The 19281-nt window shown below is 44.9% G+C and overlaps 1 protein-coding gene across 1 annotated transcript in view; it reads right to left on the reverse strand.

Moving 5' to 3' along the window:
* Positions 1-19281, reverse strand: part of BRCA2 (BRCA2 DNA repair associated) — a 64769-nt gene that overhangs the window by 28526 nt on the left and 16962 nt on the right. The window contains exons 10-12 of the mRNA XM_083169810.1: positions 5209-9699; positions 3712-3807; positions 2372-2441 (exon numbers count right to left, since the gene is read on the reverse strand). Coding sequence (XP_083025936.1) covers positions 2372-2441; positions 3712-3807; positions 5209-9699 — 4657 coding nt within the window. The remainder of the gene's footprint in view (positions 1-2371; positions 2442-3711; positions 3808-5208; positions 9700-19281) is intronic.

The following is a 19281-nucleotide window of genomic DNA, read 5'->3' on the forward strand; positions in this document are numbered from 1 at the left end:
CTACTCCTGTCCCTCTGCTAGGGTGTCCATGAATGGATGTACTTCATCAAGTTTCAAAATCTCTAACGGTACCCGCCAGGGATGCCCGCTATCTCCCCTGATCTTTGCTTTGGCGGTGGAGCCTCTAGCTGAACACATTAGATGTAACGACTCTATCAAAAGGCCCGGTTATTGGTAATTCATCTCATAAAATCAGCCTCTTCGCCGATGATGTCCTTTTGAGTATTTTAGATCCTGAAGAGTCTTTGCCTGCTCTTCACACGGTGCTCCAGGATTACGCTGAATACTCATTCTATAAATTAAATACTAGTAAGACGGAGGCTATTCCCCTGGGGCTCCCCCTCTGAGGTTGTCACTAGATTAAAAGCAAAATACAGTTATTCGTGGCAAACCCGTTCAATGAGATATCTAATGAAATATCTAGGAATTAATCTGGCGTCAGAACATCACCTTTTTGAATGTAACTATAACCCCTTGTTGAGGGCCTTTGCGGAGCTGACTGGGGACTGGATGATGCACAATGTATCGTGGCTGGGGAGAGAGGCTGCGGCTAAAACGGTCCTCTTACCGAAATTGATTTATCTATTTCACTCAATCCCAAGATCCCCCCCAAAAAAACGGTTTAACAAATTGAATCAACTATTGACTAAATATATTTTGGAGAGGGGCTAAACCTACAATTGCAAAGAAGATACTAATTCGGTCTAAAACCGAAGGGGATGTAGCTTATCCGGATATTGAATTATATTACTCCTCTTGTGCGCTAAACCAGGCAAGGGATCGGTTCGATCTAAGGGACCCTAAACCATGGGTACTGTTAGAGAGTATATATTCCCACCCCACACCTATCGCAGACCTGTTATGGCTCCCACTAACTGAAACGAGGAAAGCCTCAGCCATCTGCAAATCCATCAAAGCTACCATGGATGCCTGGTATAAAATGACGGCCTCTCTAGAAAAGATAGACCTACCGGCTCCCCTTTTATCACTTAAAGCTCTGAAATCTTTAATCCCTAATTTGCCGTTAAATAGGTGGATCAACCAGGGTATAAATTCAGTGGGAGCACTATATGTTGGGGATAATTTTGTATCCTTTAATTATTTACAAAACAATTTTAATATCCCCAAACAAGACTTCATCTATTTACAAATAAGGAGTTGGTTACAATCACACCTAACTATACCTACTAAAAAGCCTACTTTCCCCGCTTTTATTAAAACTAGGGTGAGCGACTATTCACATAAAAGGTGGCATATCGTGGTGGTACTCCCACTTACTCTCCACCGATAAAAGGTCTAAACTGAAATCTCAATCCCTATGGGAGAAAGACTTGAATAAATCTTTCAATGAGGATGACTGGGAGAAAATCTATAGATCCTGTTTCAAGATTTCTCGTTGTTCCTCAAGCTTATGCACAGGGCCTACTTCACCCCAGCCAGGTAACACAAGATTTGCCCATCGTCCTCTAACTCCTGCTGGAGGAAATGCGGTAACATCAGGGACATTTTCCACATATTTTGGGCGTGCCCATGCCTGCGACATTTTCTGGGGAGAAGTATTTCAATTGATGAGCTCAATATCAAACCATCCCATTTCCCCTGACCCAGCTCTTGCGCTTCTCCATGTTTTCCCAATACAACTCTCAGCGGCAAACCGGTATATTCTGGGCCATGTCCTTATAGCTACCAAGGCTAGTGTTGCTAAATTATGGAAATCGGAGACACTACCGTCTATAGAGTCCATCCGAAATAAGGTGCACAACCATTTTATTTACGAGACTGCCGACGCATTATGAAATGGCTTGGTTGGTCTCTTTATATAGAAAAGTCAGGACACTCGACGATACACCGCAGCCCTCCTGATTTATCTATACTATGCTCCGAGTAGATTAGGGCTATTTTGTTTAGCGATTTTTTTTTTGTTTGTTTAATTGGATGCAGACTGTACTATCTATGTCTTATTCTGATCTGATGCTATATGCGAGACCATTACAATTTATTACATCATGCCCCCTGCCCCCACCCCTCCTTTCTGTACCCCCCTGTTATTTCATTGAAACAAATCACAATAAAAATTTAATGGTAAAATGGAAAAAAATTTGGAGAAAATAAACCCCTAATGTTACCTCCACATATAATGGATTCAAGAGTCACACTGAGGCAACAATGCTAACCACTGTACCACCCATACTACTTGCCAGACAAAAAAGAAATGCAAAACCAATATTTTTTTCTCGTTCTTCCCATGTTGTTAATGCTCATCCAATGTTATCATTTAATGGATTTCCACTTTCATATGGTACGTATCCTTTGTAACAGTGGTGGGTTTGTACAATGTTGAAGCTACAGATTGTTAATCAAAGTTTCTTACCTTGTAGGATCACACGATAATGGCTGTAAGGAAACATTGTACAAAAACCTTCGTCTGTCCTTAAGATTACCTAGTAGAAGGGCAGAAGGAATGAAAAAATATAAGAGCATAGAACATTTATAGGGGTATTCAATTATGTGTAGTTTTTTTCGGCTATCCCCCCCCAAAAAACGGCACCAATTCAGCCCGTCTTTTTAATACCTAATTACCTTTACCTATTTACTCTAATTTATTCTCCCTCTATGGGTGTCATGGACACCTACGGAGGTAGAAAGTTTCGGGATTCCGGCGTCGGGATTTTGAACGCCGGGATTCCGACCGACAGGAAATTGACCGCATCCCCAATGTACCCCATTCCATAGATCTCTTTTTAATTTATTAATAAGAAACTTTTCGACTAGGTGCCTTGAAAAAAGGGTCAGATACTCTAGGGGGGGTGTGGATCAGTTGGTCTCCAGCAAGTTGCAAGACAGTCATTAGGTCGACACCATTAGGTCGATATGCAGGAAGGTCGCCTTGAGTCTAGGTCGACATGGGTTAAGTCGACAGGGCCAATAAGGCGACATGGGTAAGGTCGACAGGGTCATTAGGTCGACATGCAGGAAGGTCAACTTGAGTCTAGGCCGACATGGGTAAGGTCGACAGTGAAAAAGTCAACAGTTTTTTAATTATTATTTAAAAAAAATGTTACCCTTATGTTGACACAGTTTTAGTGTTTATGTTGATACATAAACACTAAACCGTATCGCTGCGGTCGCCATGCTTGGGCACGGTGCCCCTCTACGCTCGGCACACTATTTTATTCTCCCCACCACACCCTAGTGGATGGTAGGGCATGAAATACCACCTTTCTGCTTAAAAACTAAAAAAAAAAACTAACAAAAAAAACTGTCGACCTAATGGCCCATGTCAACCTTACTTCATGTCGACCTACTTGGTGGTGATCCAATGACCGTATCCCCTCTAGGGTGCTGTGATTCAAGAAAGTCTGAGAACCATTGCACTAGTGAATTTTCCCCTAATATGCTGTTGTGTATTATACAGCCATATTCTGACATCTTCTCACTTGCAGCCCATAGTTCTCCAGTTTCTCTATAGATGTAATTATTAGCATGGCCTGACAGTTTTAGGAAAGATGTGTGTCCTTTAAAATGAATCCCCACAACTTTACCAATTAAGTCATCTATATACAAATAAGTCGTTTGCTATTCAAAATTGTTATGTTTTAATTACAATAAAAGTGATCTCTCTATTACATTTCCCACGTGAAGGTGGAACTTTGTATATTTTAACATAGGAAAGTCATAAATTCATATAGGATGAACACAAACAAGACATACCAGGACTGCTGGTCAAAGGCTTCAAAGTCAAGGTGGATTCATTTTCTAATGATCTGTCAAACTCAGGTAAAAGCTGCCGTTTGATTGGAGGTTCTCCTGCAGGTGGAAACATGAAAGTGGCATCAACACCAATTCATCATTATAAATTTTCCCATCAAAGATACCTCAACATCATTGTATTTTATTTAGGATTAATAGCTGTACTCAGCACTATTTTTTGTTCATGTACATATTAATGGCGATAGAAGTATCATTTGGGCAATGCAAAAATGACTTACTTATAAATATTGCACACCAGTTAGTTAATATCTGAATCTGCTGCTATTTGCTCTAAGGCAGGGGTACTCAAACTATTTTGCTCTGGGACCCCATTAGACAATAGAAATAATGACAGGACCCCAGCAAGTTACTGCAGAAGGTCATCACGTCACATGTGTAGTCAGCAGACATGTATGCTACATACATGGCAGCATTGTGAAGGCACAAAATTATGTGAGTGTTCTAAAATAACAGACAATTCAACAGATTTATCAGACTCCTTGAATCACTGACTTAGATTAGAAAAGTCATCAGCCTGATGGTCAGCAACATGGAATCGCGACCCCATACTGAGAAAGTCGGGACCCACAGTTTGAGAACCACTGCTCTAAGGGAAATGCAGAACCACTTGATGCCAAATCAGCACAAGGTGCCTTGCTGAAGTAAATCCAATAACTGCATGTAGGTGGTCTGGACTCACAACATGGTGTAAAATGTCGGATTCCAAGAACTTTTACTGCTAGAATTAAGCCATTAATGTTGTACTTAAAGGTATGGTGAAAAGCCGAGGGAAGGGATTATTTCATTAGCCCCAATCATTTTTTGGCTTCTAAAAAATGGTACTTTACCACAATTTTATTTTCTATGCAATCCAATTAAAGCTCAAAAGTAGGACATGCCATGCGATCTATCATGTACAACTGAATTCCCACCAAAGAGGTCTATTCAATGAAGTTTAATTGTTTTTTTTGGGGGGGGAAGGGGGGGGGGGGGGGGGCTAGCCGAAAATGCGACACTAATTTGACCACAAAGTATTTGGTTTTCAGCCATGACATTCTTCGACCAGTACGAAACTGAAAAGTCCTAAAAAAATGGACAAAAATTCTGGTAATAGTTGAATACCCCCATAGAAACCATGATAAGTTCAAACACTGTTGTGATTGTGAAAACAGGGTAATCAGGGATTTATTTCTGGCATCAGGCTGACTTCAGGGCTAATTGAATAAATCAGAGAGAATCATTTAGTCCCCAGTAAGCTACTGCGCCTCGTTGAATTCCTTCTTAGGTAGATATGTACTCATTCTTCAGATGACAGCATAAAAAATAAGGATATACTGTAGGATACACACCAAAAAGCAGTCAGTGTAATGAAAAAAATAAAACCCCAAAACTATGACAAATACACCTTTGAAAATGTAAACATCAGCCATTATTAAATATTGTAAAAAATTAACCTACCACGTGACATTCCTTCATCCGGTCTTAATCTTTTTCCATTTCTAATATTTGGAGCCTTATCTGGACTCATAAACAATTTCTCTGTCCTTATTTCGGCATCAGTCAGATCTTCATCGTCCATAAATGCTTTAGCACTTTCTGCCGCTTCCAATTCAAAATCATTTTCGGGTGTTTGCGATGACTTAAAATACAAATTTGATTTCAGCTTCTTTGGAAGACTCGTCCCAGCACCATAAAAGGGTGTGGAGTGTCTTCCAAGCATTGGGAGTGGATTATTATTAATTTGGACTTCACAAGGGCCACCTGACTTTGTTCCAACACTATCACAAAATCTAGGATTAAGCATGTCATTGGGAGAGGTGTTGATTTTGATAATGGAGGCTGCAATATGCTCAGGTTTGTTAGAAATAGGTGTAAGAACATTAGTTTGTGTAGAATCATGATTTGTACCCAAGTTTTCCTGTAAACTTTCAATAGCATTGATTTTGTCAAATAAACCTTTAACCTTCTGCAGCGAACTTTCTGAAACAGACACCTGTTTCCCACCGGCAGTGCTGAATCCCAATGAAGTTTTAGTAGCTGCACCTGGTAAATATTTTATTTCTGGCGTTTTATGCACCCGCTCTCCTACTGGCTTCTTTTTTGAATGGTTATCCAGAGTGCCTTCATGTTGGTCAAGCTGCGAGGAGAAGATATCTATTTCACAAAACATCTCCCGAGCTTTCTTCAACGACTCTTCTGAAGTGGTCACAGACCTACCACCTGCAGTGCTAAAACATGGCAACCTGGGTAAGGAATCATTTTCCGGCACTTGTATTCCAGAGTCGTTTTTCAAATCGGCCACTGCAGCATTATGACTAACTATTGTGCTGTGTTTCCCAGACAGACATCTGTTAATATCCATTTCCTTGACCCGATTTGTATCTAGTGCCAAGATGCTCCCATGCTCTTTATTCAAAGTTCTACTTTCCGTATCTGCTGCCTCATCTGTATCCATAAACATCAGCTTTGCTTTGTGGAGAGAATCTGCAGAGACTGCTACAGTCTTCCCACTCGCTGTACTAAAGGCGGAAGGCAAGCCAACAGATGCCCCTTGTGCTAGCACAGTACGTTTCTTGACCTCTTTCTGGTTGCTGTTACATAGGGAGTTAGTCTTTATCTTACTATTGCCATGCTGCTTGACTATGGAACCTGGGCAGACCGTTGCATTGGGTTGCTGTCCGGCTACCTGTAAACCATCTATCTCATCATACATCTCTAGAGCTTTTTTCAAAGCCTCATCTGACACATGGACAGGTTTCCCATTTGCAGTAGTAAAACAGGCCATCTTTGAGATGGGAATCTCTTGACGTTGCAAACATACCTTATTTACCCCCTTATTAGGTATATTTGGTGACGATACACTATGCAGTACTGCAGAACAAGGGCCAGCAGTGGCCCGATTCAGTGCTAGTTTTTCTTGGTTAACTTCAGTTATGCTAGTTTCAGTTCTCTTTTTGGTGTCCAAAACACCACCGCATTCTTTGTCTGCATTTCCAGATTTAACATGAGGGGACAAAGGTTCAGCCACCTCTGCATCAGTATCACCAGAATCCGCAAACATCAGTCTTGATTTCTTTAGCGACTCGTGAGAGACTGCTACAGTTTTGCCACTTGCTGTACTGAAACCTACTGGAGGCAGGTCAATTGTAGGTTCTACCATTTGCATAGGAGTTTTTTGTTCATACTGCAGGCTAGTGGAATTCACAAAGCTGTATTTGCTTTTCCCTTCTCTACTTTGCATGACTGAAGAGCCATGTTTTTCCTCACCTTGCACGTGGCTATCATCCAGGTCAGCAAACATTTCCCGAGCTTTTTTCAATGACTTGTGTGACAGATGAACAGGTTTACCACCTGCAGTGTTAAAAGAAGTTATTTTTGAGGACGGAATGTTTAACTTGGGCACGCCTAACATGCCAACCGCTTCTTTAACGGCTATATTTCCTAAAGGGGGTTCACCAGATATGCCTTCAGTACTTGGGTCAGCAGTGACCTGAAGATTATTCGGAGAGACTGCTACAGTGTTACTATTTGCTGTACAGAATCCCAGTGGAATCTCAACGTCTTTTTTCATTCCTTGCATAGAATTTTTCTGTAGATCCTGCACCACCTTATTGTCATCTATTTCAGCAAACATTTCCCGTGCTCTCTTCAGAGACTCATCAGAGAGCTGTACGGGTTTACCCCCAGCCGTGCTAAAAAATGCCATCTTTGGGATAGAAATATTTCCCTGAAGCAAACCTGCATTTTTATTCACTTCTTCTATGGGCCTGTTTCTAAACATTTCCCTTTCTTTCTGTGGAGAATCATTAGAAGCTAATGCATCTTTATCACTTGCTGTACTAAAGCCAACAGGAGGCCAGTCAATAGCTGATACACTTGCCCCCTTTTTGTCAATGGTACATGCTATAGTCGAATCACCTTTGTCACATGGCTCGAATATATCATTAAACAAAGATCTTGCTTTCTCTAATGAGGCTTTATTAATATTAATGAGCTTTCCTCTGCCCGTAGCAAACCCAATTGGCGGTGCTGAAACACTTTCAGCTGAAGTAAGTTTTCCACAACCACTGGATACAGTATCACAATTGGGTACACACGCTACTCCTAGTGCTGAGCAACTGCTATTTTCACCCGCAGCACCTAAGTCACCGTTCTGCATCTCAGGTGGATTATACTCTTTGAAACGCGATTGTTCCCTAACCGAATGCTCATTGTGAATTAAACCCTGGTCCTTGATTTCTGGACAGTATTGTACAGCACCAGGGCTTATTCTTTGTGATATTCCGTTAATGTGTGTGTCAGCACTGTAATCTTTACTAGCAAAAACAGATGTACAATTCGGCTCTGGTCTTCTTCTGCTATCTTGTGGCAGGTGATTGGACAACAGAGAGAGGTCACCTAGATCGCTGAATAGCTTTGTAGCTTTGGCCAAACCTTCATCAGCAACACTAATTGATTTACCACTTGCCAAGCTGAATCCTGCACATTTTCCTTTAATTTGCTCGAGTGAGGAGCTTGGTGCCACATTAGTATCCATCGAATCACAAGCATGCGTGCCAGTGTCATGGTTACTTTCAGAAGTCAAGGTGACAATAGAAGCATTGTTTTCTACATTTTCTCCTTCAGTTGCAAAGCTATCATTGAAGTCAACATCTTTCCAAACATCTGAATTATTGAGCTTTTGAGATTCACTAATGCTCTCTTTTGGACTTTGTAGGTCTCCATTTAATACCCGTAGATTCACCTTCTTAACTTGGGTAAAGTCAAACTGACTGTCCGCATTCTCTAGGATAGAAGAGAGTTCGTGGACTTCAGCTTTTTGGCTTTCAGTTAAGATGTCATAGAAATGATCCTGCATTTTAGTGGTTACACCGAGCAAGTTTATCTGGTTTCTCTCCGCTGGAGTACAGTTCATATTACTGGCTGGATTTTTCCTGATGCTTCGAAAAGTTTCAGATGGCAAAATCTTACTTTGGTCATTTATAGACGATTTCGTCTCACCCTTTGGTAAGTAAGACGGTATAGATGAACGTGCAATATTAAATTTTTGGTTTTCCTTTTTTACTTCCCCATATGGCATCTTGCCCACATTTTTTGAAATTTTTATTTCTGTTCTGTTTGCGGTTTCATCCTGGTTAGGCTTCACATTGTCTGGCTTAGGGAGTGGATCAAATGATTTTGCTTTGCATCCCTCAAATGGGTTTTGATCAGTGTTATCAAGATCTTTAAATATGAGACTTCCAGCAGCAATTTTACCCTCTGTGATTACTATTTCCTTATGCGATGCAGTTTTAAAGCCCTTAAACATCATTGCTGAAACAGGATCATAAAGACCAACTGTAACCTCTAAAAAGTCTTTACTATCCAAAGCAGTGTGTTCACGAGGATGTAAAAGACTCGAAGATGAATCTTCTGTACATAGGGGTTCTCCTTTTTTATTTTCCTCCGAACTATGTAATTCCTGAATATTTTTATTATGCAAAGGATCAGCAGAAACAAAATCTGTTTTTGAAATGCTTAGTTCAGAGCTTTTGGCTTGTTCTGTGCATTTTGAGGCACCACCTCTACAGCTGGAGTTTTGAGGTCTTCTTTTTGAGTCATGATTTATATCCAGATTTCCAGTCACATCTGAATATAGAACACTTTCATTGGTCCAGTTGTGTGCAGCATTAGCAGGATGCACTGTATTATCACACAAGATGCTATGGGATTCAGTTGAGATGCTAAGGGATTCTGCCACTGGCAGCTTCCCAGCAAGGCCACCAACAGTGGTTGTTACGCCTAACTTCACACTCTGTGTATTATCACAGGTTGTTGCTGTATCCCGTTGATTTATATCCAAGATATCCATTTCTCGGACGAAAACATTATCTTCGCTATTTTCCATTCTAATTAGTTGTACTTCTGGCTGGCTATGTGCACATGTTGTATTCTCCATGTCCAATGCGTCTATTAAAAAAAAAAAAAAAAAGACATTCAAAAAAAACATATTACAGTATGAATAAATGCAAACATTGACAAAAACAAGAAGCAGCTTCATATGTGGCAATCTCATAATTTATATAAAGTGTTGTAAATAAAAGGTTAGAGCCCCACCTCTGACCATGTTAGCAGTGATTGATGGAGCTGGGTCATATGGCAAGCAATGCAGCATGATAACTGGCTAGTAAGTGGTTTCATAGTAACAGTGGGATCTACACTCAGTGGCCATTTTATTAGGTACACTGGCTCATCAATGCAAATTTCTAATCTGGCAATTATGTGGTCTAGAGGTCCAGTTAGGTCAACAAGTCCATGGAGGCAAAGGAAAGGAGAAGAAAAACCGGCACACACCCATTCACATTTTGCTGCCGAGAGGGGAACATGAGCAGAAACAGAACCCCACCAACCTGGGGCGTTCGGGAGACACCCACTGTCTCCGATGGACTCAGAGAAAAGGATTTTACATGTAAGAGAATCCCCTTTTCTCTTACATGCTCCTGTGCTACGCTGAGAACCCTATGACTGAAACCAGGATAAGTGGGAGGCAAAGGGTGTCAAATCAGTAAAACTTATAAATGTAGGACCACTTTAGTGCCTTACAAAGCTGTTCCTTAGAGGCGGTCAAAGAAGGTCCCACCGACCCGAGGCAGGTGTAGATAGACTAGCCAATGAGTAGGCCTGGTGGATAGGCAGATGAAGGCAGCATGCTAAATTCTGTTTGGTAGCTGGCCAGCCCTGCTTGTGAAAACTGCAAAAGCCAACGGGAATCATATGTGCAAAAGTTCTGTGTCCTTTCCAAGTAGATATCATGCCTAAGGAAGACTGCCCCGGAAAATAATATGGTACCTGAATGGAAAAATAATTTCTTAGTTGATATGAAAGCAGCCCAATCAGGATGAAATAAGAAAAGGGAGAGAGATGAGATAATGTGCTCAAGTCAGAGACTAAAGCCAAAGCAATGGTGAGCAGGAAAAGTCTCCTTTTTAAGCCAACAAGAGTCTACCGTGCCCATGGTTCAATAGAAGACCGAAGGGCTCAGAGCTTTAAGGACAAGTCCCACAGAGCCACCGGAGAAATTATAGAAGGCTTAATATTGAAGTCTCACTGCATAAGACTCTGCACGTTCCAGTAACAGAAGGGAGGCAACATGAAGCTTTAATGGAGAGACCCAGAAAATCAGGAAAAGTCCTATGGAGCCAATCTGGAGTAATGGAAATCACAATGCCACCCTCCAACTTCAGTTTGAGGAGAAACTATGGTATCCTGGAAATTGGAGAGAAGGACCACCAGATCTCTGGTGTGGAAGCAATAGCAAAGCTGTTTTGACTGTGCTAGAAGGCTATCATGTTGATGTCTGGATGACCACTGCAAAGGATCCGCAAAAGAAACATGTCTGGGCGTAAAGACCACTTGCCCTTAGAAAGTTCCCCTCATAGTTCCATCTCTAAAAGGTCAGGAAAGAAACTGGGCCTATTCTAACATATTGGAGTTGAAAGAATACAGTGACCAATTCCTCTAACGAAGATAGGTGCACGTTTGGTCTGTAAAGAGCAGCTTGTCCCTGGGAATAAACCTTTCCTGAACTCTGGAACCCAGTAAGGCTCCCAAGTGTAGGATCTCCTGAGGCAAAGTAATGGTTTATTTTCACAAATTGTTCACCCACCCTAGGACTGGAGGAGATTCATAATTAGGTGGAGGTGGTCCTGAAGGATATCTGAAAATTGGGCCAAAAGATCTAGGTAATGAAAATGTAGTACAATGTGGACTTGCAGCTGAGATCTGCTGTCATTACCACCATGACGTCAGTGAAAACATGTGGAGCCATGGAAAAACCCGAACTGCAAATCTGAAGTAGTGCTAGTGATTGTTCCAAAGAGCAATATGCAAGTAGGTATCCTGGATATCGAAGGAATTCTGCACTTCCATCAAAAGGATGGTGAAATGAAGAGACCATTCGAAACTTGGTGCCTCTCTAAGAAGGGGGACTGAGACAATAGAAGAGATAGAACTTCCCTTAAGGCAACTGCTTTCCTGAGCTCCACGAGAAATTAGTGGCAAAGTGAGCTGGAGGACACTCCCTAAAAGTTAAGGAGTAACCTTGGGACATGACTTTCTTTACCCAGGCGTTGGAAGAGCTCATCATCCAGGAGACTAGAAAAAAACAGGAGGTGGTCTCAGGTGGAAGCCTACCACGTCATGCTGGAGGCTTATCAGTTGGCTTGGTAACAGGGAGGCATTTTGACCAGGATAATTCTGGACTTCAATCCATTAAAGGTGAAACTATGGGATCTGGAATAAGACTAACCGGTGGCTTTGCCCTGCAGAGGAAATGAATGAAGAGGAAAATCTCTATACTTAGTAGATGGAGATGGGCAAAGTCAGTCTTGGAAGTAACCACGGGAATATCGAGCACAGGACTGGGCAAAACCTCATAGATTGAGCTAAAACGGTAACGCTGGAAGAGGGTAAAATGTCGATATGCACTTGGAAACTAGAAAGAGCTTGTGGAGATGCACCCAACCTTCCGCTTGGAAATCCTCTAGATCAGGCCTGGCCAACCTGTGGCTCTCCAGATGTTGTGAAACTACAAATCCCATCATGCCTTGCCACAGTTTTGCTATAAGGTAGTGTTAAAACTGTGCCAAGGCATGCTGGGATTTGTAGTTTCACAACATCTGGAGAGCCACAGGTTGGCCAGGCCTGCTCTAGATAAACAGAGGAGGTAAAGACAGCAGCCACCGACTCCTTTTAAACTAAAAGAGAGGGACATCGAAGCCAAGTCAGAATCTTTTATCAGGAGAATGGACTTGACAGCTTTGATCAATGCGTCAACATGAACCTGAATCTGGGAGTCATCTGGAGCAGAATTTTCCACCTGGCCAGAGTCATCTGACTACTAACCAGAATACAAGGGCATGGACCAGTACAGTTTGGTATACTTATGCTTAGAAAGGCTGGTTAAGTATGTGCTGGAGTGAGCTATATTTAAAAAATAAAAGGGGGGGGGGGTTTGTTTTACCTGTAAAATCCTTTTTGTGAAGTCCATGGTGGTCACTGGCACGATAGGTATGGGTGGAGCTCCAGCGACACAGGGCACCAAGAGGTTAAGACTTTTACAGTGCATCCCAGGGGCTCCTCCTTCCCATACCCTGCCCCCCCCCCCCCCCCCCCGGCCTCAGTTTGTACCAAGCTAGCCTCAGGGAGATCAGGAAGTAGAGAAAAGGAGTGTCCGACCCTAAACAGCCAGGTGCGTAAGGGCGGGCGGCCAGTGACCACCATGGACTTCGCAAAAAGGATTTTACAGGTAAGACAAAAATCCAGTTTTTGATCACATTCCATAGTGGTCACTGGCACAATGGGATGTCCCAAAGCTGTCCCCTCACAGGAGGGAACGCCCCTGAGCTGCAGAAAGGACACTATGCCCGAAAGCAGAGTCAGGCGAAGCGAAAGTGTCAAAATGGTAAAATTTGATGAAGGTGTGAATGGAGGACCAGGTGGCGGCACAGCACAAATGCTCTGCCGAGGCACCCCAACCAGCCGCCCAGGAAGGCCCCACCGAGCGTACCGAGTGGGCCCTAAGGGAAGAATGCACTGGTTTCTTAGCCAACACGTAGGCCTGCCAAATGGTAAGCAATCTCTGGCCCATCGGGCCAGAGATTGCTTAGATGAGGGCCAGCCCCGCTTAACAGCATGGTACAAAACGAAAAGGGAATCCGTCTTGCGGAATGAGCTGGTACGTTCCACATAGATCTTCAGCGCTCTGACCACGTCCAGAGAGCACAGGTCCGGGAGTACTCCTCAGGAGAAAAAGCCGGTAACGCGATTTCCTGGTTTAAATGAAACCGGGTGACCACTTTAGGTAAGTGATCCAGTCTTGTGCGAAGCACCGCCCTGTCACTATGGAATGCCAGACAAGGTGAGACATGAGACAGGGCCGCCAAATCCGAGACCCTACGGGCCGAGGCAACCGCCAGTAAAAAGAAGGTTTTACAAGAGAGCCAACATAAATCCACATTTTGAAGAGCCCGTAGCACCAAGGTCAGGTCCCAGGGAAGCACCGGGAGAACAAACGGGGTTTGCAAATGGAGAACCCCCCAGAGGAAAGTCTGGATGGCCATACATTTGGCCAAACTCCGTTGAAAAAGAACTGACCAAGCCGAAAACTGGACCTTAAGAGAAGCTAGGCAGAGTCCCTGGTCCATGCCCTCCTGCAGAAAAGCCAAGATCCGAGATGAGCAGAAATCACCCGGCAGGAAACCCTTTTCTGCAGATCAACGGTGGAAAACCCGCCACACCCGGTAATAAACGCGGGCCGATGAAGGTTTGCGGGCCGCAATCATGGTGCGAACCACACTCGTGGAGAAACCCTCAAGATCCGGGTCTTAAGAGCCAGGCTGTCAAAGACAGTCTATACAGATCCAGGTGGCAACAGAGACCCTGTGTGAGAAGGTCTGGGCGCAGGGGTAGGGGCCATGCGGGTGCTATGGACAGACCCTGTAGATCCGAGAACCACGGCCTCCTCGGCCAATTGGAAGCTACAACAATAGCCACCAGAGACTCCTACTTGAGGCGCCGGAGGAACCGAGGTAGCAGAGGCACCGGAGGAAAAATATTTTTTTTTTGAAACGTCCAAGGGGCTGATGTGGCGTCTATTAGGAAAGCGCCTGGATCCCTGGTGCGGGAGCCGAAGCAGTGGATTTGACGATTCAGACGTGAGGCCATCAAGTCGATCTGGGGAGGGCCCCAGCAGACAACCAGTAAACTGAAGACCTCCGGGTGAAGCATCCACTATCCCGCCTGAATGTCCTGGCGGCTGAGAAAATTGGCTTCCCAATATTCTACGCCTGGTACGTAGACCACCGAGAGAGCCAGAAGGTGACTTTGCGCCCAAGTTAAGGTTCGGGTGACTTCCTTCATGGCCCCTCTGCTCCGAGTGCCTCCTTGGTGGTTGACGTAAGCCACTGCCGTGTCATTGTACTTTGACCGCCTGTCCCTGAACGATGTAGTGTGCTTGTCGAAGAGCGCAAAAAATTCTAGAACATTGATGGTAAGGCTCGCTTCCTCCTTTGACCAACATCCCTAAAATGAATGACCGTCTCAGCCTCTCAGACTGGCGTCCATTGTGAGAAGCCAGTGTAGAATTGCAAACGGGCGTCCCCTTGTTAGAGTCCAAGAGTGGAGCCACCAAGTCAAGGAGGCGCGTACCTGTTGGGGAAGAACAAAGGTTTTGACCTGAGGGCTTCGGTTGATCGATCCCATCTGTGGAGGATTTCCATCTGTGGAGGGTGCAAATGGAATTGGGCCCACTCCACCATCTTAAAGCAAGACACCATCTTGCCCAGTACTCGCATCCAAAGGTGAAGGGAGACCCCCCGATGATGAAGGAAATCCTGTAAGAGCATTCTCAATGCGGACACTTTCTCCTGTGGCAGGTAGACCCTCTGAGTCAGTGAGTCCAGACGTGCACCCAAGTGAATCATGGACTGGTCCGGAACCAGGAAAGATTTTTTCCAATTGATGATCCACCCATGGGATTTGAACCGTCAACTGCAGACGGCAAGATAAAGTGTCCGGAGACACTTTAGCAGATCACCCAGGTATGGCAGAACAATGCACCGCCCTGGAGTCAAAGGGTGGCTGCCATCATGGCCATCACCTTGGTGAAGACTCTGGGTGCAGTGGAGAGTCCGAACAGAAGAGCTCAAAACTGGTAGTGCTTGTCCCCGACTGCAAACCGAAGGTATTTCTGATGGTCCTCCCTGATAAGGATATGAAGATAAGTGTCCCAAATGTCGAGGGAAACCCTAAAGTCCCCTGGTTTGAGCACTTGAAGAATGGAGCGCAAGGACTCCATTCTGAACCGGGGAACCCAAAGAAAGATGTTGAGGTTCTTCAGGTTCAAGATGGGTAGAAAAGACCAGTCCGGCTTTTGAACCAGGAAGAGGTTCGAATAGAACCCCCTGCCCCTCTGTAGAGTGGGGACAGGCACTACCACACCCGTCCTGAGAAAGGGCTGAATTGCCTGTCACAGGGCTAGGGCCTTGTCCGGGGCCGCAGGGAGTCCAGTCGTGAAGAAACAGAATGGCAGATGTTCCCGAAAAAGCCAAGGTGTACCCCTGGGTGATGATAGTCGTCACCCAGGAGTTGGAGGTAGTTGTCACACTGAGTGGTATGTTAGCAGACAGGCCTCCACCTCATTGGGGACTGTGGGCGGAGAGTCATGCGGCTGGCTTTTCAGGCTGCTTTGGAGAGTCATGCGGCTGGCTTTTCAGGCTGCTTTGGAGCCTGATGGCGGCCGAACCAAGAATGGCGGCCACGGGAGAAGTAACCCCGCTTGGAAGCCAGGGGAGCCTTTGCCTTAGGTTGGCCTCTGGCCTTTCCTTGCGGACGGAAGGATCGAAAGGTAGGCGCGTGAGCCTTCGGGGGAGCCGAAGGTAAGAAGGCAGTCTTTGAGGTGGCAACCGTGGAGACGATCTTGTCCACTTCGAGACCAAAGAGAACTTCCCCCGAGAAGGGGAAAGCCTCAAGGGCCTTTTTGGACTCGGGGTCTGCATTCCAGGTACAGAGCCAGAGCACCCAACGTAGAAAGAAAAATAGTTGGATCACCCTTGGGCGCAGCTGCTACTAGGTTTCAAACACTTGATGAGGAGACACCACTCCTCCAACAACACATCTACTACACAAAGTTTTCAAGTGGAAATCCTATAGCGCTCTTAACACAAAAAAAAAAAAAATACACAGTACTTCCCTTTTAGGATCTTATGGGACAGATGGATGGAGCAGAAGATCCGGGTAATCAGTTTTTCATTGTTGATATTCATGCAAAACAATGGAAACAGAGGGATCATGTGATTAATAAAGTGTCCATACAATGAATGGGTTGATACACCCGTGCAGATAGGTGGGATTCTGTGCAGCTGTTTTTCCTCCACCAATGAATGGAATATGTAGATGAGCGTACCAAAACTCACATCAAAGATGTGATAGTTAAACACATCAAGGTATCTTTTATTTGCGTACCCCAACTCACACTGTGTGGATGTAGTATTCACACATAAAGGTATCTTTAAATGAGGTGGATGAGACGGTATAACCAACGGGATGCGTACCCCAACTCACTGAATAAAAGGCTATGACGTTCACATCAAGGTATCTTTAAGACCACTCGGTATATGGATCATAAAAACTTTAATGTCTTCCACATCCAGAAGTACATAACATACAAAGTAAAATGAAATAAAAACAGGGTGATCACTGTGACTGCCAAGTGAAAGGAAGGAATGGTGAAGTATGGAATTCTACAACCTGGGGGATCTTCCGGATAGTCCGCCAGGCAGAGTCTTCAACCAAGGTCCAAACTGGATGGCAGCAGTCAAAACAGCAATCACCTTCCTCTGATCACACAACGCGTTTCGATCCGCTCTGGGATCTTTTTCAAGTGTACAGAGGTATGGCTAACATGGGGTTTATATACCCAAAGTACAGGAAGTAGAAAGACTTCCTGTTCCTGTGTTTAATACAATTTTTAAACTATACATAATTGCACAAAGACACATATATACAATAATGGCGCCTTAGCGCTTGACAGATGAACCAATTCGTGATCACATATCTTTAAAAATGATGAGATAAAAGCATGGGTAAAAATGTGTAAGACGCGATACCGGAAGTAAAGTGCGTTCCATTGCACTCACTTCCGCGTGTCAAACAGCCCAGACGTGCGGACGAACTATTGCGCGTCATCATAGAGCGCCGCAGCGCTCAATAGAGGCATGCGGCGTATTAGTGGGTGGAACGGGATGCTGTGCGTTCCACAGCCCCCGCTTCCGCGTTCCAGGCACCCGATAATGTAGCGCATCATAATGGTGCGCTAGGTGCTTACAAATGACCTGTGCGTTCCAGCGCTCTAGGCTTTAAAGTGCAAGGTGCTTATTTATGCGTGTCAACGCAAAAAAAGGGGATAGGTGATCAAGATTGGGTATAAATGGCACATTATAAAATTACAATAAAATGGATATACAGTGCAATAAAATACAATGATAATACATTGTATTTTATTGCACTGTTGTATTTTTTTTTTTTTGTGTTAAGAGCGCTATAGGGTTTCCACTTGAAAACTTTGTGTAGTAGAGCAACCAACGTGCCACCATGGAAGATGCCGAGATGCGGGAATACAACGCCATAGAGTCCCAGGCCGCCTCTCCCAAATACGCGGATGCCTCTTGAATAAAGTCTACATATCTGACCAAGTCGGACCGGCGAGTGCCAGAGTTGATGTGTTGCAGCAACTCTGTGGCCCAGTCCGAAATGACCCAAGCCACCCAAACAGAGGCCATAGCTGGTTGAGCTGCGATCCCTGCATTGGAAAAAATGATTTTAAGCAGATGTTCCAATTTTCTATCGGTGGGGTCCTTAAGGGACGTCACAGTAGGAATCGGGAGTGTGGTGGACTTAACTAACCGGGCCACATGTGCGTTCACCTGTGGAGAAGACTCCATTTGAGATGATCCACTTGCTCAAACGGGTACACCATAGTAAGGTGATTGGACACCGGAAATTTCTTGTTCGGATGGGACCATGCCTCTTGTCGTTGAGCTGTGAAGAAGGTGGGTAGACAGTGGGCACCTTCTTCAACTTGAAGAGAGGAGTTCCCTCCGCCGTTGGCTGGTCATCCTTAATCTTAAAAGAAGAGTGGACAGCCTTAATGAGAGCATCTACACGGGCCTGTGTCATGCGATCATTCTGGTTGGATTCTCCCTCCTTTCGTGTCCACTTCCACGACCTCCCCGTCAGACTCGTGGTCTGAATCATCAGAGGATGCAGGTCAAAGGAGGGCCTCGTGGCATCGCCTGTGCTTAGCAGAGGGAGCCAGCAAGGACTGCAGGAAACTGGAAACTTGGACCAGACCCTGGCTGGTTCTGGCTGCTGCTGCTGGGAGACCGCCGAAGGTGGATCCGCAGCAGGAGCCGTGGTGGCAGGGGCTGCAAAGCGGCCCTAGCCCCTGCCAACTGCAACGCCAGCTCCCTCATGGCAGAGGAGAGGGAGGCCGTCCAGCCAGGTGCGGTTGTTGGGACCAACCCAGAGGACCCCGGCTGTGAGTCCTCAGCGGCACAGCAGTCACATACCCCCACATGGCCCCGTTCACAGGATGAAAAATTTTCCTTGCATTTAGTGCAAGTATATGCTGGCAGCTTAGGAGCTGAACCATCCCCTGGAGGGCACGGCCCTGGAATTCCTGGAAGACATGCTTCCACATACCCATTAGGCACAGCAGTAATCAGGTACAGTGCACACACAAACTGCCCACTGTGCTGTATATGGCCTGACACTGTCTGTTTACTGACAGAAAGAGTAAAGGGGAGAGCAAGGCACATAAACCAGTTGCTCACACTAAAATAGTGTGGTAACTGTGCTGGCAAACCTGAGCCCGGACTGGCAGAGCCAATGGGAGCAGGACCACCTGGGGTGCACTTCTCCCTGTTCCAACAGCGTGTAATGGCGCCCAGAGCTGAGGAGGGAGTGTAGAGTAGTGATCCCTCAGCACGGGTG

This window comes from Crinia signifera, chromosome 2 (genome assembly GCF_055691185.1).
Source record: "Crinia signifera chromosome 2, ASM5569118v1, whole genome shotgun sequence".
NCBI lineage: Eukaryota > Metazoa > Chordata > Amphibia > Anura > Myobatrachidae > Crinia > Crinia signifera.